Genomic DNA, 26,460 nt, shown 5'->3' with positions numbered 1-26,460 from the left:
TAGCAGCTGCCCCGTATGGGCCAATAGCAGCTGCCCCGTATGGGCCAATAGCAGCTGCCTCGTATGGGCCAATAGCAGCTGCCTCGTATGGGCCAATAGCAGCTGCCTCGTATGGGCCAATAGTAGCTGCCGCGTATGGGCCAATGACAGCTGCCTCGTATGGTCCAATAGCAGCTGCCTCGTATGGGCCAATAGCAGCTGCCTCGTATGGGCCAATAGGAGCATTTGGCTATGAACACATTCAGAACACCTCGAGTGAGAGCAGCCACACCCAGCCAGTCTCCCTCACTCCAACATCTTACTCGCCAACATTGCTCCTCCCACCATATTGTTATACTGTAGTTCTTATTACACATGTTCTATATACCTATCTACATGTTTTATTTACCAGAACTATGCAAGTAAGCCGGTATTGTGTCCAAACAGTACAGTGGCCACCATACACTGCATGAAAAATCACACAGCAGACGACGCTACGATTACGTCACCTCCCTCACCAAAATAGCTCCTCTCAACATTCTCCTGTTGCTGTTCTTACACTATATACACACACTATATATACCCATGTACATATGTGTTGCCCATAGCGAACCACTAAGCTAGTATGGTGAGCAAAACAAGAGTGGCAGCCACACACACAATGAGGCTACCTCAATTCTCGCCCGCCCTCCCTCATCAAAATTCCTCCTTCCACAATACTACGCACAACACTAATTATAACCACATTCCTGCTATTATCACAATCCTGGTCACTAATTCCTGTAAATGAATAATTGACCACACGTTTATTTTGAAAAGGAACCTAAGAAATCATTTGAAGATTGCTAGATGGATGAAATAATGCTGTGGTGCTGTGGCTAGCGCTGTGAACATCGTGAACAGCATTGAATCACTGATATTTGAACATTGTACCCAGTCATTATCACACTCAGGCTCTAATATAACACTATCATAGCTAAATAATACAAGTTACATATATATTTTGACATTATTAGGCGATGCTGTGGTCACATGCTGAACAGCAGTGCTGTGCGCTCATGCTGCGAGCGCCAGCCTTGGTTGCTCACACACTACTGAGGCTCCCACACCCGGGAATGTGGACCACGATTTTTTTTAAAGATGGCGTCTGTTTACAAGAGCCCTGAGGAAGTTGATGTGAACCCCATGTAGCCGCGGGAGTTTTGAATGGAACGTGAAAAATACAAATACCCGGAGGCGCGTTGCGCAAACCAGACGTGAGCCTGCAGACGCGTTGCGCAGTTTAACCCTTAAAGTGCGCATCACTTCATATGAAGTGTAAATCGTTTTACCAGTCAACTGCGCTTCACTTCATATGAAGTGTATGGGTACCGCGCACGATTTGAATGGCCCGCGGTGTAGCTGGGGGTCCCATACGCTGCCCAGGGGCTCTAGTAAACAGCGGCCATTTTGAAAAAAAATCCAGCTCACGCTCCGATGGCATGGGAGGCCTCAGTTTAGCGAGAGTCACCATGGCGAGTGCACGGTCAAACGCCTCACGAGCACGCATCACTCAGTCCCTCACCCCAGAGCAAATAGCCCACGAATTATTCTCTGAAGGTGAAGAAAGTGTGTTTGACGATTCAGACAACGATGAGGATTATACACAGTTGTCGGGAGATAGTAGCAGCAGCAGTGAAAGTGAGAATGACCGCCATGCCATGGCGAGGCCTATACGCTCTCCCATGCCTCCTCGCCCATTTTCTACCCCAATTCTACCACGACCTCACAGTTCCTGTGGATATTTTCTGTTTGAGGGTGACGAGTCAGAGGGAGGTGACTCCTTTTCTGGGTTTAGTGACTCAGATCAAAGTTTTATTGAGCCTGTGGCTGGTACCAGTGGTGTAACTGGGCGAGAAATTGTCGCGTCAGCAGCATCTCGCCCAGCCAAGCGCCACCGCATGGCACCACATGAGGCACCAAGACCCTCGTGTTCACGTGCACCCACCTCACGTGCACGTAGCCGCCGTGCTTCTCGCAGACGGTATTCAGCTCCTGGTCGCCGGTATGCATCGCTTCCTCGCCGTCTTTCCTCTGCATCTCGCAGGACGCCTGGTGTACTTGAGTGGAGTGATGGTGACGATTTTATTCCTAATATTCCTCACTTTGACGATAAAGATGTAGGGATTACAAACCTTTTCCCTAATCAAGGTGAGGACATGGCTGAGATGGAATATTTTACAGCATTCTATGATGAACCACTCATGGAATACATTGTACACCAAACGAACCTGCATGCTGCTTACCTGATTGAGAGGGAAATCACAGAATTTTCACGACTGCAGCGTTGGAAAAATACCACAGTGGCGGAAATGTATGTGTTTTTGGCACTCTGTTTGTTGATGAAGCACTGTCACAAACATGCAATAAATGACTATTGGAGCAAGGACAAGACAATACCAACACCTTTATTCGGGAAATATATGTCACGAGACAGGTTTCAGATACTCCTCAGGTGTCTACATTTTGGAAGTGTTCAGGACCGAACACCTGATGATAGACTGTGGCGAGTGAGGCACTACATGAACGATGTTATTGGAAAATTCAGAGATTTTTACGTACCAGCACAGAAGCTGGTGGTTGATGAATCTCTCATACTTTTCAAGGGACGTGTTCCATTCAAACAGTACATTCCCTCAAAACGAAACCGATTTGGCCTGAAATTTTTTGTTCTTTGTGATTGTGAGACAGGATACGTGTTACACATGATTCTGTACTCGGCTAGTGATGTAGACATTCCCGGTAACGACGAACATGGATTCTCGGGGAGTGTAGTGAAGACCATCATGGCTCCGTGGATGAACAAGGGACACATTTTATACACAGATAATTACTATACAAGTCGCTTGCTAGCTCGGTTCTTGCTAGAAAATAGAACCGGATTGGTTGGTACAGTAAAGCCACAACGAAGGGAAATGCCTGTGTTTGACAACGACATTGCAGTTGGTGAGTGTCAGAGAAGGAAAAGTGATAACATTCTGTCAGTTCGGTGGAAAGACAAAAGAGAGGTGAACTTGTTGACAACAATTCATGATGGAACAATGGTGAACAGTGGGAAAGTGAGCCATAAAACAAACGCACCACTATATAAGCCAGACTGTGTTTTAGACTATAATATCAACATGCGGTTGATTGATAAATCAGACATGATGATTGGCACTGCAGAGTGTGTGCGGAAGACATGTAGGTGGACGAAAAAAGTGTTCTTCCATCTTGTGGACATGAGCATACTGAACTGTTTCAACATGTACCTTGTGAGAACTGGACGTAAGCCCACTTTCCGTGACTTTGTATTTGATGCTGCAATACAGTTATTAGGAAAGTTTGCAAAAGATGTCCCAGGTATTCAGCGGCCCATCATAAACCCACTGTTGCAGCATGCTGGTACTCCACGCCTCGCTCACACTGAAGGCTTCCTAGCACACAAACTTAAGTATTTGCCACCTGGTGGGAAGCGTGCAATAGCCCAACGTGATTGCTTGGTGTGTAAAACAACGACACGTAGAGACAAGAAACGGAAGCTTGTGCAAACATGGTGTGAAACGTGTGGTATCCCATTATGTGCTGTCGACTGCTTCAATGACTACCACAGTCTAGAAATCTTCTAAGTGTGCTTCAAAGTGTGTATAGCGTGTGCGAGTGTGTAAATATGTAAACATATAAGCAGAACATATAATATAATAGACTGTAATGACATATTGCCGTAATTGAAAACATTTGTGTGCGCCTGTGTATACTCAAATATGCAACAATTATTGATACAAAATATGTTCAAACAGTATTTGAAACACAATTAGTGAAAAAAAATTAGATAAAATGCGCTTAGACATTGTAAATAAATAGCGCGAAAATATATTTGTGGCAACTCTGGCTGTTTGAGGACCGCGCGCAACATCTCCCGGGCGTGTACTGCATGAGCGACCATGCAGATTGTGACGTCATCGCAGAGCTTCTCGGCTCTATTGCAACAAAAGTAAGTACAATAGAATTTTTTTTTTATTTTTCCCGTGATCAGTGAACAGAACTTAACAGATTAGCAAAAAAAAAAATTTTTTTTTTTTTCAAAATGACATGCGCCTGTGTGGATAGCAGGATATTAGACCCCGAGCATGTTAAGGGTTAACCCTTAAAGTGCGCATCACTTCATATGAAGTGTAAATCGTTTTACCAGTCAACTGCGCTTCACGTCATATGAAGATTATGGGTACCGCGCACGATTTGAATGGCCCGCGGTGTAGCTGGGGGTCCCATACGCTGCCCAGGGGCTCTAGTAAACAGCGGCCATTTTGAAAAAAATTCCCGCTCATGAACCGAAGGCATGGGAGGCCTCAGTTTAGCGAGAGTCACCATGGCGAGCGCACGGTCAAACGCCTCACGGGCACGCACCACTCAGTCCCTCACCCCAGAGCAAATAGCCCACGAATTATTCTCTGAAGGTGAAGAAAGTGTGTTTGACGATTCAGACAACGATGAGGATTATACACAGTTGTCGGGTGATAGTAGCAGCAGCAGTGAAAGTGAGAATGACCGCCATGCCATGGCGAGGCCTCTACGCTCACCCATGCCTCCTCGGCCAGTTTCTACCACAATTCTACCACGACCTCACAGTTCCTGTGGATATTTTCTGTTTGAGGGTGACGAGTCAGAGGGAGGTGACTCCTTTTCTGGGTTTAGTGACTCAGATCAAAGTTTTATTGAGCCTGTGGCTGGTACCAGTGGTGTAACTGGGCGAGAAATTGTCGCGTCAGCAGCATCTCGCCCAGCCAAGCGCCACCGCATGGCACCACATGAGGGACCAAGACCCTCGTGTTCACGTGCATCCACCTCACGTGCATCCACCTCACGTGCATCCACCTCACGTGCATCCACCTCAAGTGCATCCACCTCAAGTGCATCCACCTCACGTGCACCCACCTCACGTGCACCCACCTCACGTGCACGTAGCCGCCGTGCTTCTCGCAGACGGTATTCAGCTCCTGGTCGCCGGTATGCATCGCTTCCTCGCCGTCTTTCCTCTGCATCTCGCAGGACGCCTGGTGTACTTGAGTGGAGTGATGGTGACGATTTTATTCCTAATATTCCTCACTTTGACGATAAAGATGTAGGGATTACAAACCTTTTCCCTAATCAAGGTGAGGACATGGCTGAGATGGAATATTTTACAGCATTCTATGATGAACCACTCATGGAATACATTGTACACCAAACGAACCTGCATGCTGCTTACCTGATTGAGAGGGAAATCACAGAATTTTCACGACTGCAGCGTTGGAAAAATACCACAGTGGCGGAAATGTATGTGTTTCTGGCACTCTGTTTGTTGATGAAGCACTGTCACAAACATGCAATAAGTGACTATTGGAGCAAGGACAAGACAATACCAACACCTTTATTCGGGAAATATATGTCACGAGACAGGTTTCAGATACTCCTCAGGTGTCTACATTTTGGAAGTGTTCAGGACCGAACACCTGATGATAGACTGTGGCGAGTGAGGCACTACATGAACGATGTTATTGGAAAATTCAGAGATTTTTACGTACCAGCACAGAAGCTGGTGGTTGATGAATCTCTCGTACTTTTCAAGGGACGTGTTCCATTCAAACAGTACATTCCCTCAAAACGAAACCGATTTGGCCTGAAATTTTTTGTTCTTTGTGATTGTGAGACAGGATACGTGTTACACATGATTCTGTACTCGGCTAGTGATGTAGACATTCCCGGTAACGACGAACATGGATTCTCGGGGAGTGTAGTGAAGACCAGCATGGCTCCGTGGATGAACAAGGGACACATTTTATACACAGATAATTACTATACAAGTCCCTTGCTAGCTCGGTTCTTGCTAGAAAATAGAACCGGATTGGTTGGTACAGTAAAGCCACAACGAAGGGAAATGCCTGTGTTTGACAACGACATTGCAGTTGGTGAGTGTCAGAGAAGGAAAAGTGATAACATTCTGTCAGTTCGGTGGAAAGACAAAAGAGAGGTGAACTTGTTGACAACAATTCATGATGGAACAATGGTGAACAGTGGGAAAGTGAGCCATAAAACAAACGCACCACTATATAAGCCAGACTGTGTTTTAGACTATAATATCAACATGCGGTTGATTGATAAATCAGACATGATGATTGGCACTGCAGAGTGTGTGCGGAAGACATGTAGGTGGACGAAAAAAGTGTTCTTCCATCTTGTGGACATGAGCATACTGAACTGTTTCAACATGTACCTTGTGAGAACTGGACGTAAGCCCACTTTCCGTGACTTTGTATTTGATGCTGCAATACAGTTATTAGGAAAGTTTGCAAAAGATGTCCCAGGTATTCAGCGGCCCATCATAAACCCACTGTTGCAGCATGCTGGTACTCCACGCCTCGCTCACACTGAAGGCTTCCTAGCACACAAACTTAAGTATTTGCCACCTGGTGGGAAGCGTGCAATAGCCCAACGTGATTGCTTGGTGTGTAAAACAACGACACGTAGAGACAAGAAACGGAAGCTTGTGCAAACATGGTGTGAAACGTGTGGTATCCCATTATGTGCTGTCGACTGCTTCAATGACTACCACAGTCTAGAAATCTTCTAAGTGTGCTTCAAAGTGTGTATAGCGTGTGCAAGTGTGTAAATATGTAAACATATAAGCAGATAGCGTGTGCGTGTGTGTAAATATATACAAATATAAGCAGAACATACAATATAATAGACTGTAATGACATATTATATTGCCGTAATTGAAAACATTTGTGTGCGCCTGTGTATACTCAAATATGCAACAATTATTGATACAAAATATGTTCAAACAGTATTTGAAACACAATTACTGAAAAAAATTAGATAAAATGCGCTTAGACATTGTAAATAAATAGCGCGAAAATATATTTGTGGCAACTCTGGCTGTTTGAGGACCGCGCGCAACACCTCCCGGGCGTGTACTGCATGAGCGAACATGCAGATTGTGACGTCATCACCGAGCTTTTCGGCTCTATTGCAACAAAAGTAAGTACAATAGAATTTTTTTTTTATTTTTCCCGTGATCAGTGAACAGAACTTAACAGATTAGCAAAAAAAAAAAAATTTTTTTTTTTTCAAAATGACATGCGCCTGTGCGGATGGCAGGATATTAGACCCCGAGCATGTTAAGGGTTAAGGGTTAAGCGGGCAGCTCTAGTAAACTGAGGCAGGTCGTCCCGCATGACCAGGAACCACACGCTCGGTCGACCCAAACGTGTACCAACAAATATCATTAGTTGACGACACTTTCGTAAGTCAAGTCGCATTTTTTTATCAAATTTACATTGTAGCTCAAAATTATCGTAAGTCAAGGTGCCACTGTATATGTTTGTGTGCCTTTGTATATTTTGCAAAATTTGGCATACATCTTACTTCCTTGCCTAGCAATAAGTCTGTCCAATTATACTCATTAAAAGAAATTCTAAGGTCCCCATAGTGTCCTCTCTTGAAATTGAGTTTAATAAACTGTTTCAATGTCCCCATTTTCTTCTAGATTATATCTCAAAGCATATGTAATGTCCAACAGGACATGATCACTCTTTCCCAAGGGAGGGAGGTACTGGATGTCAAATATCTTTTCTTCGTTCATGGTGAATATTAGATCCAGTACTGACAGAACATCCCCTTCCCTTATTCCTGTGGCCTGCTTGATGTGTTGATATATGAATGTCTCCAGAATGAGGTTTACAAATCTGCCTGTCCAAATGTCCTCCGTTCTTGTTTTATAGGCCTCCCAGTCTATTGCTTTAAAGTTAAAGTCCCCAGTACCAACGATTGTGATTTATCTTTATCTGCATTTACACTAATCTCTCTCATGACCATTATGAGGACCTCTCGATTGTCATTCAGTTCTTGCTTTTTCCATGTGTTGGCTGCTGGTGGGCTATAGCCATTTACAATTATCAGTTTATCATCCTGATTCTAGACCTGCAATTCCATTATGTCAACTTCGAGGATTTTCAAGTATTAACGCTCTTGCAGGTGTTCTTTCATCAGCATAGCCACTCCTTCCTCCTTCCTAGTTTTCCTGTCACGTCTCCAAACTGAGTTTGGAAGAGAGAAAAATATATGTAGTAAATATGATGGAGAAAATATGATGTAAATATGATGTGCATTCATGTCTGTGCATACAGTATTTTTTTTTTTTCACAGGTTAAAGTAAAAATCAAACAACAGATTCCAAAATATTTAGGTGCTCAAACAAAATTGGTCACTACACAATGTATCATTTTGGAGGTGGAAAAGCTCAGCAAAATGAGTAAGTACAGTACCTATATATACAGTATTATTTTGAGATAATTTTTCTAATATCTATTTGTTTATCCTGCTTAAGTGGAATGCACATAATTGAAGTGGAGAATAATAATAGATTTTCAGTGGAACCAGGTCTTGACATTCACTGAACCAAAATTTTGTGCTTAAGCCCAATACTGAATGTAATGAAATGCCAATTTCTTGAGGAGTCCCAGTTACTTCCTTAACCTTTAACCCTTAAAAGGCGCAATACATACACACATGTATGTTGGGAGTAACTGTCACGGAATGGCGCAATACATACATATACATATGAGGGTCTCGTGCACGATTTTAAATGCCCCATGAGGGATATTGGCAGCTATAGTGCAGCTACGGCTGATAGTAAACTGACGTCATCTTGGAAGGGCCCTTTTGGCCCCTTCCTGGCCGACCCAGCCTTGGTTTCAAGCGCTGTTTGCAGGGTGTCAGGTCTGTTACATGGCTAGTTCGATCTTCACTTTGAGTCTTCGTGTCTGGTCTTTCTGACTTGAGTTTATCACCACTTCTGTGGTGAGCAGTGGCTTTGTTGATGGTGTCCGACCTGCGTGCTTCGTCTCAGCGGCAACATGAAGTTTCCTGGCGGTCCTTCCGTTATTTCTTTTCCCTTCGTAGGTTTACTTCCGTCTCTGATAGGGTTGTCTTGTCCTTCCTTTCATGGTTGTTCCAGGACCATCATCTTACGCGGAATACTGTGGCCTTATATCGTGCAGCACTGGCAGAGCCGCTACAGCTTGCACTCGGCTTTGATGTTACTTCTGCACCATTTCTCAAGCTGTCTCGTGCATTGTTTCACCTTTAGCCTGCTCATGCGGCACCTGAGCCGTCCTGGTCGTTGGACAGGGTGCGTTCCTTTCTCTCTCTTCTCCTCGGTTTGTGGTTGTAACGTAACTGTACTTTACGGCTCGTTGCACTAACAAGAGACTAGAAATTAACGGTCTAGGGACATGAATAAGACTGTATTTAACTGCGTGCAACCAGTGTAAACCCTTAGTTACGTAGATACAAAAGGATTAGAATTAAAATCACCAGGGAAAAATAATTTACACATATATATATATAAAAGTTTATATTAACTAAAAATGTATAATAATCCAGATAATTATTCCTTTCATTATATCAGTAAACAGATGGTCTACCACTATCTATAATCAAATATATTTTCTCACCAGATAATTGTTACTAAAGCAAAAACAGAATTACACAAATACAGACACTTATCAGACCAGTTGACGCTACGCCCGCCTTCCAGCTACTGAGCTACGTGGCGTCAGGACACCCCCCCCCCCCACATCCGCCTCATCCAGGATGAGGGATGGCAAATAAGGACTTTTTAATATTTACAACTAATTGAACAACCACTTGTTCTCAAAACACATAAGAATGCAAATAAAATATAATAGTTATAAAATATATAAGTTACAATGCCACATGTCTAATTATAGTAAATTAACAAATACAGTGGAACCTCTATTAACGAATTTAATCTGTTCTGGCACCGAGCTCGTTACCTGGAAAACTCGTCTTAAGAAACAAATTTCCCCATTTAAAATAAAGAAAATAAATTTAATCTGTTCCACTCCCAAAAACATCAATACTTGTATGACATTTTTTTATGTAAATATAATACTGCACATGTAAATATAAATGTTTTGTTGTAGTGTTTTAATGTTTACCTTATGAAGAGTAGTTGCTGACTTGAGGGAGACGATGGGGAGGTGGGAAGGAGGAGAGGGGTTATGGTGTGGAAGGAGAATCCACCTCTGAGTCAGGCGGACTCTCTCTTATTGGGAATTTCACCCAAATTTAATTTCAAATGTCACACAAGGATGCATTAGACCAGCACCAAATAAAAAACTACGTCGATTACACTCGTCGTGTCAACAATACAATGGTCTTACCACGAAGATACAATACAATGCCGTTCTCCCAAATAGGCTATGTGGCTATTAAAGAAAACGGAAATTTCATGGCAAACATGTTTATACTATCCCCAAGTCGATCGGATAAGAATTGGATTTTATAGAAATATTTGCTCAAATGACGCTTGAGTGCGGTGTTTGGGTGCATTCAAGAGAAAAACGTGTGTCATGTTCAAGCGACATATACCTGCGAAAGTGATAACACTTTCACAAAGTGTTATCACAAAGTGATAAATTAATTAAACATTTTCACACACCTGGTTGTCACTGCTTTATCAGAGCAGCTTTTCCAAGAATGCGGTCACCTTTTCAAACATTCCCAACACTTCCCTGATGTCAGTGGAAGAGGCAGCATCCTCCCTTACCTCCTCATTCCCTTACTAATGGTGTAGATTGTTGATGAGGACCTGCCATACTCTCTTGTGAGATCAGTCATACAGACACCACACTCATGCTTTGCTATTTCCTTCTTCAAATCTACAGTAATTGTGTCTTTCTTCCTCTTGACAACACTATCTTTAGCAAGCAGCTTCTTTGGCGACATCGTGCGTTACAAATTGTAGTCACAAAACCACTAAAAACCCAAAGAAAAGCTCAAATAAATCCAGAGGGATGCTTGTCGTGTGCGATACAACAACAACACTGGCGTCGGAGGCGTCCGAGAATTTGCGAGAACCCGCGAGACGCTAGGAAGCACCATATGGTTTTGCTCGTTAACCCTTAAATGGCGCATAGCTATATACCATTTGATACCCACAGGCGCATACCAAAAAAAAAAAAAAAAAAAAAAAAAAATCTTCCTAACCTGTTAATTTGTGTTCACTGATCACGGGAAAAATAATAAAAAAATCGTAAGTAGCATATATTGTCCACTATAGGGCGGGGAATTCTGGCAAAAAATAGGCGCTGACTCAGCATGCGTCCCAGGCGGTCTGTTGATCGGCAGCTCTCAGGCCGGAGTTGCCACAAAGAGATAATTACCTAATTATTTCAATGTCTCTGATTGATTTTTCGTAGTTTTTTTGCTGTAATATTATTCAATAGTGTGTAGTGTGATATATTTATATAATAAAATGAGTGAATCATCGCTGTACTTGAAAATATGGTGTGCATATTGTTGATTCAATTATGTTCATCAAACAGTGAACAAATACTTTGTCGGTTATTACACTATATACACAGGTTATATATAAGTATTTGCATATTTTGTTCACCATAACTGTACATCTAAGCTTGTATGGTGAGTAAAGGCACAAAGACGTAGGACCTCACACAGTCAGCTGATGGCTGCCGTCCTCAAGGCCAGACGCACTAATATTTCTCCTACAACAATACTGTTTGTGGTGCTATTACGCTATATACACACATTATATATAAATATCTACCTGTTTTATTCACCATACTTGTACAAGTAAACTGGTATGGTGCCCAAAGACCATCGTGGTCATCAGTAAACAACATGGTAAGTCCTGCAGACGACGCTCCTCCCTCACCAAAATGGCGGCTCCCAACCTTCTCTTGCTGTTTATACCCTCTATACACATGTTATATATAAGTATCCACATTTGTGTTCACCATAGCGAACCACTAAGCTGGTATGGTGAGTGCAGTCAATAAAAGGTGGCCACACAGTCAGAAGACATCGCCACCACCCTCCCTCCCATAGCATTACTCCTCCCTCCATGGCACACAGCGCTAAATATCACCACAATCCTGCAATTATCAGAACCCTGGTCAGTTTTATCACAGTCAGGGGTCTTCTGTAATAATATCATCGCTACATAATAGCATGAACAAGAATATTATGGCATTTTTAGGCGATGCTGTGGTCACAAGCTGAACAGCAGTGCTGTGAGTTCATGCTGCGTGCGTCAGGCTTGGTTGCTCACTCAATACTGAGGCCCCTAACACCTGGGAGTTTGGTCCACGATTTTTTTAAAAAATGGCGTCTGTTTACAAGAGCCCTGATGAAGGTGTGGTGAACCCCGTGTATCCGCGGGCTGTTTAAGGGGGCGTCACCTTGGTCATTTCAAAGTTGTTCAATGTCAACCAATATTATTTTACTAGTTGTATATGAAAAGTGCTGAAATTGTCCCAAATTTCAGTACTGCAGCGTAAATAGAAAGGGAGATTTTTTTTTTTTCAACGTTTTTTACACATTTTCAAGTCCACACTTCAGAACACACGTTTCAGATATAATTATTCTGTGACACTTTTCTGACACATTAGCATATAATAAAGGACCTTGAGATATAGAATTTCCAAAACATCTTCAGTTTTCCTAATACAAATGTTCAAAGCTCCCAAATTTTTTTTTGCAAATATGGCATGTTTATTGCTATTATAAAATCAATAAATGAACTTAGAGAAAAATGAAAACTCTTCAATGTAGAGACATGCCCTCCACATATACTGTGTAAGTTTCATGTAAATTGAATAAAAAATGAATTAGTTTTGTAAACGTTTGTGTCAATTGAAAAAAAACAGAAATTAATAAAGTCTAAGGTTCTAAAATCTGTGGCTGAGGTTGACATCAACCAATTTTATCCAAAATTGGCGTCCTTACAGGTAGGCTTGCGTACATTCAGGTGTAAGTTTGATGCAAATCGCCCGAAAAAAAATGAAAAAAAAGAATAATTAAAAAAAAAAAAATGTTTTTTTTCTTAAATTTTTTTTCAAATAAACTAATTATAATATTTGTTTAATATATACTATTGGGATAGCAAAGAGTCATAGCTATGATTTCAGTTGACACTTTTGATTGATAATCGATTTTGACCATTTTGGCATAATTTTCACAACTACTTCAATATTTTTTTTCTCCCTTCCTATTTATGCTATGATGCTGAAACTTGGACCAGATGAAACACTTTTCATATAGAACTTGTCAAAAAAGTTTGATTGAAATCGAACGAGTTTTCATTTGTTGCATTTTTAGGGCAAATTGGAATCTGAGGCCCCCTTAAATCTTGCGTAGTACTCCAAAGCATCACATGATGCGATGCGCAATTTACTGCAAGTCGGTCAAAGCATCATATGATGCGATGCGCAATTGAAGGGTTAATAGAGGTGAAGCTCGTCAATGGAGACAAATTTGCTGCAAGTGGCTCGCTTGTTACTGGAAATGCTCATTAATAGAACCGCTTGTTAATTGAGGTTCCACTGTATATGAATATTAAAAAGTGACATCTGGAACTCCCATAACTGAACAGGTCCAGCAAATCTAATTTCCCGAATCTAACAGGTATTAGACGTGTGAAGAGCAACCCCGCTCCTATCCCCACTGATATTGATTGCCACACCACATGATAAATTACAAAAATATAATATATATACATATACAGGTAATGATGGAATGGAACAAAATAAGTTTATTTAAATTTATATACGTATCCAGCTAGGAGTATGTAACAGTGGTGACCCCCTCAGTTCAGGATTTTCCACAGCTCTTTTCCTGTTGGCATTGGCCTCTGGGGTCTGGTCAGGAAGCTTCATGCTCTCCTCCCGCACAGGGGTTTCTACTTTTTTGGTCCTGGTGGTAGGTTTGTTCGTTTGCCACCATTTCCGTCCTTTCTGGTAATGAATGAGATGGCTGCTTTCCAGAGGGGTCCTTGGATTGTTGATGCTTTGTTGGTTAGGCAAGGGGTGCATCATGTGTTGTGTCTGGTTGCAGCTCTCTGCTGTTACCTGCGTGCCACGGCCTCGGTGGCTGGGGATGCGCTCTGGGTTTACCCTGTATCCCTTCTTCCCTGTTCCAGGGTTCAAGTCTTCCAGGTCATCCACAGGGTTATTCAGTCCAGCCAGTCTGCAGTCTATCCTCGTGCCCCATGTTCATAAGTTTGCTGCGCTGGCTGCCGTCTTCAGTAACATGTCTTAGGCTGACATTCAGGCACAGGGTTTTAGGAGGTCGAACAGGGTCCTGGCTGCTCGCTACCTTGTCAGTGTTCCTGGGTCTAGTCGGGCCTGTGTCGCATTGAGTTGGTGATTGCAGCTAGTTGTCTCGACTTCATGTTGAGGAGTGAGGGGCCTCTCGGGTAAGTCCCTCTTGTTTTGTCTTTGGGTAAGTAGCCCTGGAGAGCCGAAAGGGCACCTCCAAAAAACCAACATTGAATGTAATGAAATGCCAAGTTTTGGGTGAGACCCAGAGGCTCCTTGGCATCCCTCTCTCCTTCCGGTCGGCGTTTATTTTATTTTTTTTGCCGGTTTTTGACATCCAGTCTCAGAACTGCAGGGTGCATAGCCGGCTTGGGGGTCTGGGGCTCCCCATTTTCCCTCCCAGGAAGTGGGGGATTGCGCAGACAGTGGCGCAATGACATGGTGACGTCATGCTCGTTTGCTCGTTTTCATTTGGGGAGTTTTGTTCACTAGTTCGGCTTTCAGTAGCAATATTTTAAACAGAATAGGGGTTTGTTTTGGGGCGCTTATCTTTCTGGGTGCCAGACCCAGTCGATGGCAGACATAGAATGCCTCCAACCACACAGGGGTTTCTATAGGCTATTGCTCCTCGTGCCTCTCTGAGGGGGTCAGGTTCTGGCTCATGGTCTCCAATAGGCCTAGAACTTCATGTGCATTGACTGATGCCAGGGTCTAATTCATTCATATCAGTCCGGTTAGCTCTGGAAAGCCTCCGGGTTTCACCCAGAAACTGGCGTTTTAATACATTCAATGCTGTTTTTTTTTGCAGTAATATTATTCAATAGTGTGTAGTGTGATATATTTATATAATAAAATGTGTGAACCATTGCTATACTCAAAAGTATGGTGTGCATATTAGTGATTCAATTATGTTCATAAAACAACCAACAAATAGTTTTGCTGTTATTACACTATATACACATACACACACGTTATATATAAGTATCTGCACGTTTTGTTCACCATAGCGAACCACTAACTTGGTATGGTGAATCCAAACAACAAGAATAGCTGTCACACACCAGCCAGCAGACACTTCCTCCCTCCCTCCCTCCCTCCTTCAACAATCACTCCCCAACATTCCTCCTCCCACAATACTGTTTTTGCTCTTAATACACTATATACACATGTTATATATAAGTATCTACATGTTGTGTTCACCATAACTGTACAACTCAGCTGGTATGGTGTCCAAAACTATATAGTGACCAGAAAAAGCTGCATGACAAGTGACACAGTAGCCAGCAGATAACAGCCTCACTCCCTCCCTCAACCAACACCACCCTCACCAAAATGGCTTCTCCCAACATACACTGTTCGTACTGTTATTATACTATATACACACAGTATATACAAGTATCTATATTTGTGTTCACCATACCGAACCACTAAGCTGGTATGGTGAGTCCAGACAATAACAGAGGTCGCTACACACAATCAGCTGACGCTACCTCCCTCCATCATCAACATTCTTCCTCCCAACATACTCCTTTTGCTGTTATTACACTATATGCACACGTTATATGTAAGTATCTATATGTTTTATTCACCATACAACTAAGCTGGTATGATGTCCAAACAGCATAGTGGCCACCATACACTGCATGACAAGTCACACACCAGCCAGCAGACGATGCTACCTCCCTCACCAAAATGGCTCCTCCCATCATACTTCTTTTGCTGTTATTACACATATACATATGTTATATATAAGTATCTACATTAGTGTTCACCATAGTGAACCACTAATCTGGTATGGTGAGTCAAGACAATAACAGTTGGCCACACAGAGTCAGCAGATGACACTACCTCCCTCCTTCACCAAGATTACTGCTCCCACCATTCTATGCACAGCATTAATTATCACCACAATGCTGCTATTATCAGAATCCTGGTCATTTTCATCACAGTCGGGGTCTTCTGAAATACTGTCATCACTAAATAATAACACTCAGGTTGCTGAGTGAGCTTGGTGGGTCACTCAGTACTGAGGCTTTCACACCTGGGAATGTTGCCCACAATTTTTTTTTAAATGGTACCTGTTTACTAGAGCCCTGAGGAAGCTGATGTGTATCCCATGTAGCCTCGGGACTTTTAAATCTGTCGCTGTTCAGTGACATTTACTCAAAATTAATATATACAGTATATACAATTTGCACCCTTTAAGAGTTGAGCACTCTTCCAGAAATGGCTTCATATTAAAAGGTTACAACAGTTGCAGATACTGTAGTTTTGTTTGGCCTACTGAGGACCAGAGCCAAAACCTGGCACTCTTTAGAGAGGTTTAGAGAGCAGGTGACAATCTGCCACCTCACAAGAAAAAGCCCCCAGAAAGTCAGAGCAGTTTTACAAAAAAAAACTGCAGGGTTCACAGAAAACGATGCCTCAATAACCGGCAAACAACTACCACAAACGAGTCACATGGAACAAGGGTTTCACCGAAACGAGTCACATGGAACAAGGGTTTCACCGAAACGAGCTCGAAACTTCTTAGTACCGAATACCACCACCAGGTGGCCCAGCCTCGGTTCCCAGCCAGCTCCCCAGTCAGTTCTGAACCTGATGATAAACCAATAAACCTGGAGGGCATGAGGGGAGGCAAGAAGCCACTGGGACTCCTCCAGAAATTGACATTTCATTACGTTGGGCTTCTGGATGGAGTGCCTTGTGCTTCCCTGGAGCTAATCTAACCACAGAGAACAAGAAAGGGAATTACTAGGGAGGAGGAGAGGCACCAGGTACATAAGATGAAGAAGGCAGGCTGGACAGCATGGCCCAGGAACACTAAATACTGGACTACCAGCACCCTGCTAGTAAGCCAAAACCCATGAGCCCAAATATCAGCCCAAGACATATGAGAGAAGATGATAGTTAAAGCCGCATATTTATGAACATCATGGGCCCGAGGGTAGACTGCAGGCTGGCTAGATTTGAGGACACTTTTGACAACCTGGGCTCAAATGTGAGCCTTGGAACAGGGAACCAATGAAATGGGATCAACTAGTAAGGCATCTACCGAGACAGAGCTGGTGGCACACAGGTAGAACCATCGTGAGATGCAAGAAATGATGTAACCCTCTGCCAAACCAACCAAGTATCGATGATGTCTCCAGAATCCCACCGATTCATTCTTCGCCAGAAAATGAGGAGACGGATGCAAATGAATAAAATGCCCGCCAGACTTCAAAGATCAAAACCCGACTAATGGAGACGAGCCTAAAGTTCCCCAGTCCAACATACAAAAGTGAGAGCCAACATATAAGCCCTGTTTAGAAAAACACCATAAGCTAAAGAAAACTGTGAACCATAGTGAGAAAAGAAAAACCAAAACAGTCAGTGGACCAGAATGACTCAGGAGAAGCAAGAACAGGCCAGTGGTGGAAAAACGCATGAGACAACTTGCAGAATGACACCACGGTGTCAACACTGAATACGAGCAACAGCAGCTCTGTCAAAGCCAAACAGTAAGATGCGACAGTATTCAGTGTAGGATGCTGATAGAGAAATAACCAAGACAAAAAGGAAAGAACAGAACCAAAGACTAGTGAGTGAACCAAAACTGAAGATAAGTGACAAAAAACAAATAGTAATGAAAAGAGTGCAAGACTACCTCATATTCTTGTCACAAAGGAAGATGTAGGTGGAAGACCAACAAACCTACTATCAACAAACCATATAAATGACGATAGAGACAAATTAGAAATTCCAGATATGTAGAGCAGGGGATATGTTTGAACCAGCAGAGTACACCACTGGACTTATATTTTGAAAGAGGTGGAGCCACGAAAAAATGCCCAAATTCAGATGCTGGGGCTAGAAGCACAGGAAACCAAGGCTGCTTTAGCCACCAAGGAGCCAGAAGGATCACCCTCCTCAAGCATGACTCCAGACTAGCCTTGGCCCAGAGCAACAACTGAGCTGGAGGAAAGATGTAAATGTACTTCCACCTCGACCAGTCCAGTCAAAAGCCATCCACTGTGAGAGCCTCCTGATTGGGGAACAAAGCCATGAAAGAGGGAAAGCATTGGTTCCATGCTGACACACATAGGTGTTTTCCTGGTAAACAAAATTTCCTGCAAAGCCAACAGAAGGACTCATTGTCAAAAGTTCATTCCATGAAGATTGGCCAAAAGCAAGACAACCTGTCCACAAGGACATTGAATCCACCCTGCACTTGAGCTGCATGGAGAACTAAACCACAAGAAGCCAGGAACCGAGCCACACAGTGTCCAGCTCCACAGGGGATGGACTGAAGAGATCCCCTCTTAGTTCAGGTAATGAACCACTGAGCAGTTGGAGAGAAGCTGGAGCCCCGGGCCTGGAGAAAGCTGAATCCTTCTCATGGCATACCACTTGGCTGCAAACTTGCACACCATGCTGTGCACCCAAAGGAACAGACCTGACCACTGATCCTGGGCGGCCTGGTGAGCACTGGTCACAAAGCCCCAGTGACAAAATGTTACAGGTGCCCCAGTGACATTTAGTGAAGGGAGAGGATTGTGCCATGGAATTGAACCCAGAAAAATCTGAAGGGGAAGTCAGAGAAGCAAGAGCCAACAAAGTGCAGATGGGGTCTGAACCTGCTGGTCCTGGGTGTGGCAGAAGGGGCGGAACCAGTGAAACCCGTATAACATCCAGAGCCAAACTTTACCCAGAGAAAAGACAATGCAGTTCAGGCAAAGTTTAGGCTCCTGCCCAACCACTCGACCAGCTGGCATGTCACCCGAGGCTGATCAAAAGCCAGACATCGATGAAGCTGCAGGCAGAACAAAGTCACCAGAGGCAGGGAAAGAGACACCAACTGAGAGTCCCAAACGAGACCCTGCCAAGTCCGAAACTGGAATGGCACCAGCCAGGACCTGAACCTAGCTAGCTGGGAAAGAACCATATTCCTGCCCAACTGACATGCAGCCCACACCAGCCAACCATCAAGGTAGGCCAGCTCACAAACCCCTAATAAATGCAGCTGGGCAACAACAACCCATGCTATCCTGGTAATCATGCAGTGGTGGCCAAGTTCAAGCTGGATGGAAGAAGCCTGAAGTATTAAGCATGAAGCCCCACGATAAAACCTATCTAGTTCCTGAAATAAGATGAATAGGGACATGCCAGTATGCAGCCTTGAGGTCCAGGGACACTATCCTAGCTGCAGCCTGCAATAGCAGGCAAATCTGGGCCAAAGTGATCATGCGGAAGGATGGGCAGGGGATGAAGGTGTTCAAATCTGAGGGATCGAGGACGTATCCGTGGTCTGCCGAGTCTCGCTTCGGGACCAGGAACAACTGGGACACTCACTGGAAGGGATGAGATTGACTCAACCACACCTGAGGGTATCCAATCTGCAAACATCAGATTTGGTGCTGGGAAGGACCCAAAAAATGGGGGAGGGTTTAACACGGTTGACGACCTGGGAATCCTTCAATGGACATCTGATGGTGTCCACATCAGTGACAGAACTGGCTTGAAGGACTTGGAGCTCTGGAGCCCCCACTAGAGGTGGGGTTATTGCAAACAAGCTTGTACAGTGGTACCTCGAATAACGATCGCCTCAAATGGCGAACATTTTGGGTAACAAACAGCCCGATCGCCGACAATTCGTCTTGTATGGCGACCGCTCATTTTAATAACGATGACACCACTTAGTGGGGTCTCGCTGTTTCTTGCACATTCTTGAATGCCTCTGACGATGCAAATAAAATATGTTTTTGTTTAAAGATGCTAATGATGCTGGGATATAAAGGGGTGACTGCTGAGATGTTGCAAAGCATTGAGTTTTTTGTAAAACAAAAGAAATGAAATGTTTTGAAAAACAACAAATGTCAAAAAGATTCATTTGGTGGTCGCCAGGTAAACTGCTCTATGTTTCTTAAATAAAAAAAATAAAAATAAAATAAAAAAAAGTTGAAAAAATTTGAAAAATGGACAAATGCCATAAAGGTTCGTTTAGCGTTTGTCGGGTAAGCTGCTCCATTATCAGGACGTAAATGAAAATACAAAACAAATGGAACACATTTGAAACAAAGAAAGATTGCTATAATGGAGCAGCCTACCCGACAAACACTGAACAAATCTTTATGGCATTTGTCTGTTTTTTTCAAATTTTTTCATTTTTTAACCACTTAACACTATCGGTCACTTTGGACTGGACTCTCGTCCATTATTTTTCTCCCGAGTCCTAACTTTGGACCAGACTTGCGTCCACTACAAAAATATTTGTATAAAATTCATTTTTTATCCAATTGACCTCGGGATAGTATCAAAATAAGCGCCTTTAGAATGAGCACAATTTGATACCAAAATGAAAGATGTAACATGATACTTGATGTCCAAACACTTATATGATTATAAACAGGTTTTTGGTTAAAATTTTAAAATATTTGTTAAAATTCTATTTATTGTGCTATTATCTTGGGACTAGTTTTAAAATGCGCGCCTTTACGTCGTGAACAATTTGATACCAAAATGAAAGATGTAACACAAAAATTTATGTCAGAACACTGGAAAGATATAAATAATTTTGTGATGATGAGCTTCCAGAATTAAAATTTTTCTTAAAATCCAGTTATTGCTCTATTATTATAGGATTAGTTTTAAAATACGCACCTTTTTATTGCAAACAATTTGATACCAAAATGAAAGACGTAACACGAAAGTTGATGTAATCAAACGGAATGAGTATACACATTAGGTTGCAGTATACAAATTGGTGCTCGTTCACGTATAACTAGGCTTTTCTGTAGGGAGGCACTCCAGGCTTTTGTACATTATATTCATACACATCTGTAGGGAATTTAATTGCAAACACAATGATACCAAAATGAGCGACATAGCACGAGAATTAAGGTGAGAAAAATGGAACGAGTATGCACATTTTACTGATTTTGTGCGCTCGCGGGTAACTTTTGCCGACTTTAGGCTTTGCTGTTGGGAGTCATGCCAGGCTTTTGGACATTATATTTATACACACCTGTAGGGAATTTAATTGTGAACACAATGATACCAAAACGAACGATGTAGCACCAGAATTAAGGTGAGAAAACTGAAACGAGTATACACATTTAGGCGTCGCCACACGCTCGCCCGCACCATTGGGGCCATGACGTCAAAGTCTGCAGCGCGCTCGTGGGGTGTGCGATAGTGTTAACTACGCCAACTGAGTATTCTCGGGCAGCGGGAAACTGCGCCAACCGAGAAAACTTTTTTTTATTTTTCGGTACGAATTCTAAATGTGTAAGAGGTTGGTTGTGTATGAAATGGACTCTTAGGACTTCCAGTGAGAGGCAGCCATCTTGAAAAAAATTCCCAGAATGCCCTAGGGCTGCTGGCTGGGTTAGTACTGAGTGAGCAACCATGGGTGGCGCACGCGCCTCTGGCTCCTAAACAGCTGTCCGACGAAGTGTTGAAAGATCGCACTGTCGGTGAAATTCAAATTTTATTGTTTGAAGAACATAAGGTCATAATATTGGTGAAGCTAGGCGCAATAAGGACCTAACACAAAGGTTGGATGCAAGTGATACAGCACCTATGAGGACGATACAGCGAGCGTATCCAATTATAGCTTGGAGTGCCACCCTGGCCCACCTATGCTATCTCCAATTCAGTAGATGATACATAGATGAATTGTTTTCTGCATTCAGGGATGATGCATCTGATACAAGTAGCATAGATGAAGTGTTAGCAGCTTCCATGGTGGTGTTTTCCATAGATATTTTCAAGAATAGCAGAATCTCTTCTTGACTGATGGACACTCTTTGAGGCTGGCTGAATCTTTTCCTGTGTGGGACCTTACAAAGTGCTCTTTTCACAACTACCTTACAAATTTATCTGTTCATGTAATCTTTTTCAAGACTACCTTACGTTTTACAAGCTTGGCTACATACCACCTACAGGTACTAATGCCAAGGGTGTACGTGAGTGCGTTATTTGCAAGCGCAGAACGAAGAAACGGAGTGAAAATCTATCTGTACCTGGTGCAACGAGAGCGAAGTCGCGCTGTGTACCATGGACTACTTCGTTGATTATTACTCACTTCTGAAGTACTGAGTGTGTAATACAGTGTGTTCAGGTGATGAGTCACAATAACGTGGCTAAAGTATGTTGACAAGACCACACACTAGAAGGTGAAGGGACGACGACGATTCGGTCCGCCCTGGACCATTCTCAAGTCGATTGTGTCGACTTGAGAATGGTCCAGGACGGACTGAAACTTCGTCGTCCCTTCACCTTCTAGTGTGTGGTCTGGTCAACATACAGTGTGTTACTGTGTAAAATAGTGTGTGAAACTGTACATGTAAATTTAGTGAATTTTTAACAAGTAATATTGTGACAACAAACATTTATTGTGGACACATTACTGACACATGTATCACAGTTCCATGGAAAATTATGAACGTTCTACTGTATACATATTGTAAAGGTCACAAATATGCATCATATACGATAAAAAAAAATAAAACCGTATTGGAAATACATAGAACAAATAATTGAAAATATACTTGTAGCAACACCCGGTGCTTGAATGGCCCGTGCGACCGTGTCTGGGCGAGTGACGCTCAGCCCCTGATGACATCACAGCACACCTTTTCCATGTCCCCACAGCCAAAGTAAGTGGAATTTGGTATTTATTTTTACATAGACATTTTCAGGGAAGGAAATTTATCATTTTACGAAGAAAAAAGAATTTTTTGGGAACACTTTATTTCATGTGCACAGGGGGAATTTCACAATAAACTCGGCGCAGCACGGTGGTTAACTGGCTAGGGGGTACACTGGTTATTTGTGTGCTACACTATAGCAAGCTAAGGTTGGGCTTCACAGTGTAAACTAGCTAAACACAGATGCCGAAGAAATATAAGAAAATTCACTTTCGCAAACAGGGTGGTAGACAGTTGGAACAAGTTAGGTGAGAAGGTGGTGGAGGCCAAGACCGTCAGTAGTTTCAAAGTGTTATATGACAGAGTGCTGGGAAGATGGGACACCACGAGTGTAGCTCTCATCCTGTAACTACACTTAGGTAATTACTTAGGTAATTACAGCTGTGTGGACAGGGCTGCATTTGGTGTACTACTGTCTCCACTTGATTACCCAAACTATAATTTGGTGTACTACTGCCTCCACTCGATTACCCAGACTATATGGGAAGGACCCCCAGCCGGATAATCACGTGTTCCGGATAATAGTACAGTGGCACCTCGACTTACGATTGCCCCGATTTACAATAATTTTGAGTTACGATGTAAATTTGATAAAAAAATGTGACACAACATACGATGGTGTCGTTGACTAACGATATTTGTTGGTACACGTTAGGGTTGACCGAGCGCGTGGTTCCCGATCATGCGGGCCAACCTTCCTCAGTTTACTACAGCTGCCCGTATAGTGACGATCACGCCTATAAGAAATTCCGTTTTTTGTGGTGATTTTTTGCTTTTTGAACATAAAGTAATTATTATATATCACGCCATGGGTCCCAAGAAAGTCAGTGGCAAGGTTCAAAATATGAAAACCCATGTAAGGATGACCATAGAGCAAAAACAAGAGATCATTCGTAAATATGAAGATGGTGTGTGGGTTGTTGAACTAGCTAGGCAGTACTGTACAACAAATCTCAGTCAACGATATCCACCATATTGGCTAAGAAAAAAAGACATTATGAGTGCTAAAGTGCCAAAAGGCTTATCAATAATCAAGAAACATAGAACACAAACACTTGAGGATGTTGAACAGTTATTATTAATTTGGATACACAGCAAGAAGTTAGCGGGTGATAGAGTTTGAGGCCATCATTTGTGAAAAAGCAAGGAAATTGCATGAAAACCTTTTAAAGAAAACCCCTGGAACGAGTAATGCAAATGCGAAAGAGTTTAAGGCAAGCAGGGGATGGTTTGAAAAATTTAGAAAAAGAAGTGGCATTCATAGTGTTCAGAGTGTTGTGTGTTGTGAGCTGGTGGAGGAACACAGCGAAGAACTGACCATTGAAGAACTTAACAAGGAGCAGCAACAAGAGACAGCTGAGGAAATTTCTTCAGGGGGGAAGGGAGGAGGAGACAGTACAGAATGTCCCTTCCTCACTAAGAAAATGTGTGCAGCATGGGAAGAATTGCAAACTTTTGCTGAAACGACCCGCCCAAATCATGGTGCAGTATGTCATTGCCTTAACCTTTTTAATGACACTGTGATGCCTCACTACAGACAAAAATTAAAACACATGGAAAAACAAAAATCTTTTGAAACATTTTTAGTGAGACAAACAAGCAGTGAATCACAACCAGGTCCTAGTGGTATGCAGGCAAAACGTAGGAGAGTGTACCCCAGAGAAGTCCTCACTGCCTGATGTTATAATGGAAGGGGACTCCCCTTCCAAACAGTAACACCTCTCCTCCTCCCCCCTCTTCAACATCTTTCATACGCCTACAGCATTCAATAACAAGGGTAAGTAATAACTTGAATCATGACTCCTCCATAAAGGTAAGATAAACATATGCACTGTATTGTAGTTAGAAAAAAACATTGTATTCAGTATAAAATGTATTTTTAAGTTAATATTTTGGAGGGTGGGGAACGGATTAATTCAATTCCATTTATTTCTAATGGGAAAAATTGCTTCGACTTACAATATTTCGACTTACAATCCGTCTCTGGGAAAGGATTACCATCGTAAGTTGAGGCCCCACTGTACTTTTTCACCTCTGAGTCCAAAAGGGACCATTTCCAACAATTTTTATACCACACTCATGATTTGAATTGACACACACTAATTAGTGTGTGGGGCTGGTGCATGGGTGGTTAGCTGCCTAGCTGGTAGGTGGGCAGGGAAAGTGGGTGGGCAGGCAGGATAGGTGGGTTCAGGCAGGTGGGTTTTGGATGAGTGGATGGCAGGCAGATGGGCTTGGTGGGTGAACAGGTTCGAGCAAGCAAGTGGGTGAGCAGGCAGGTGGGTGAATAGGTGGGTGGGCGAGCAGGCAGGTGGGTGAACAGGTGGGTGGGTGGATTGGCAGGTAGGTGGGTGGGCAGGGAAATGGGTAAACAGGTGGATGGGTGGGGTGAGCAGGCAGGTGGGTGTGCAGGTAGGTGGGTGAACAGGTGGGTGGGTGGGGTGAGCAGGCAGGTGGGTGTGCAGGTAGGTGGGTGGGTGGGTGGGCAAGCATTCAGGGTGGGTAGGTGGGCAGGCAGACAGATGAGTGAACAGGTGGCTGGGTGGGCAGTCAGGCAGGTGGGTGAACAGGTGGCTGGGTGGATTGGTACGTGGGTAAACAGGGGGGTGGGCAAGGAAGTGGGTGAACAGGTGGGTGGGTGGGGTGAGCAGGCAGGTGGGTGGGCAAGGAAGTGGGTGAACAGGTGGGTGGGTGGGGTGAGCAGGCAGGTGGGTGTGCAGGTAGGTGGGTGAACAGATGGGTGAGTGGGTGGGTGGGCAAGCATTCAGGGTAGGTAGGTGGGCAAGCAGACAGATGAGTGAACAGGTGGCTGGGTGGGCAGTCAGGCAGGTGGGTGAACAGGTGGCTGGGTGGATTGGCAGGTGGGTAAGTGGGCATGCAGGTAGGTGGGTAAACAGGTGGGTGGGCAAGGAAGTGTGTGAACAGGTGGCTGGGTGGGGTGAGCAGGCAGGTGGGTAAACAGGTGGGTGGGCAGGGAAGTGGGTGAACAGGTTGGTGAGTTGGCGAGACTGGAACAGAGACTGATTTACAGTCTCCGTGGTGTAGTGGTAAGACACTCGCCTGGCGTTCCGCGAGCGCTATGTCATGGGTTCGTATCCTGGCCGGAGAGGATTTACTGGGCGCAATTCCTTAACTGTAGCCTCTGTTTAACGCAACAGTAAAATGTGTACTTGGATGAAAAAACGATTCTTCGCGGCAGGGGATCGTATTTCAGGGACCTGCCCGAAACGCTACGTGTACTATTGGCTGTACAAGAATGTAACAACTCTTGTATATATCTCCAGATGAGACATGTGTGAGCTCCTGCCTGGTCACCCACTCCCCCCCCCCCACCTCACAACAGCCTTCCCATCTCCCCTCCACATGTACTCACCTAATTGTACTCACCTAATTGTGCTTGCGGGGGTTGAGCTTTGGCTCTTTGGTCCCGCCTCTCAACTGTCAATCAACTGGTGTACAGATTCCTGAGCCTACTGGGCTCTATCATATCTACATTTGAAACTGTGTATGGAGTCAGCCTCCACCACATCACTTCCTAGTGCATTCCATTTATTAACTACTCTGACACTGAAAAAATTCTTTCTAACGTCTTTGTGGCTCATCTGGGTACTAAGTTTCCACCTGTGTCCCCTTGTTCGTGTCCC

General features: G+C 43.5%; 1 protein-coding gene across 1 annotated transcript in view; it reads left to right on the top strand.

The window, feature by feature from the left end:
* Nucleotides 1–26,460, top strand: part of LOC123755726 (rRNA-processing protein UTP23 homolog) — a 77,978-nt gene that overhangs the window by 22,120 nt on the left and 29,398 nt on the right. Inside the window, exon 3 of the mRNA XM_045738467.2 lies at nucleotides 8,185–8,290. Coding sequence (XP_045594423.2) covers nucleotides 8,185–8,290 — 106 coding nt within the window. The remainder of the gene's footprint in view (nucleotides 1–8,184; nucleotides 8,291–26,460) is intronic.

Source organism: Procambarus clarkii, chromosome 43 (genome assembly GCF_040958095.1).
Source record: "Procambarus clarkii isolate CNS0578487 chromosome 43, FALCON_Pclarkii_2.0, whole genome shotgun sequence".
NCBI classification, from domain to species: domain Eukaryota; kingdom Metazoa; phylum Arthropoda; class Malacostraca; order Decapoda; family Cambaridae; genus Procambarus; species Procambarus clarkii.
The sequence above is the reverse complement of the archived record's forward strand: the minus strand, read 5'-3'. Positions and strand labels throughout refer to the sequence as shown.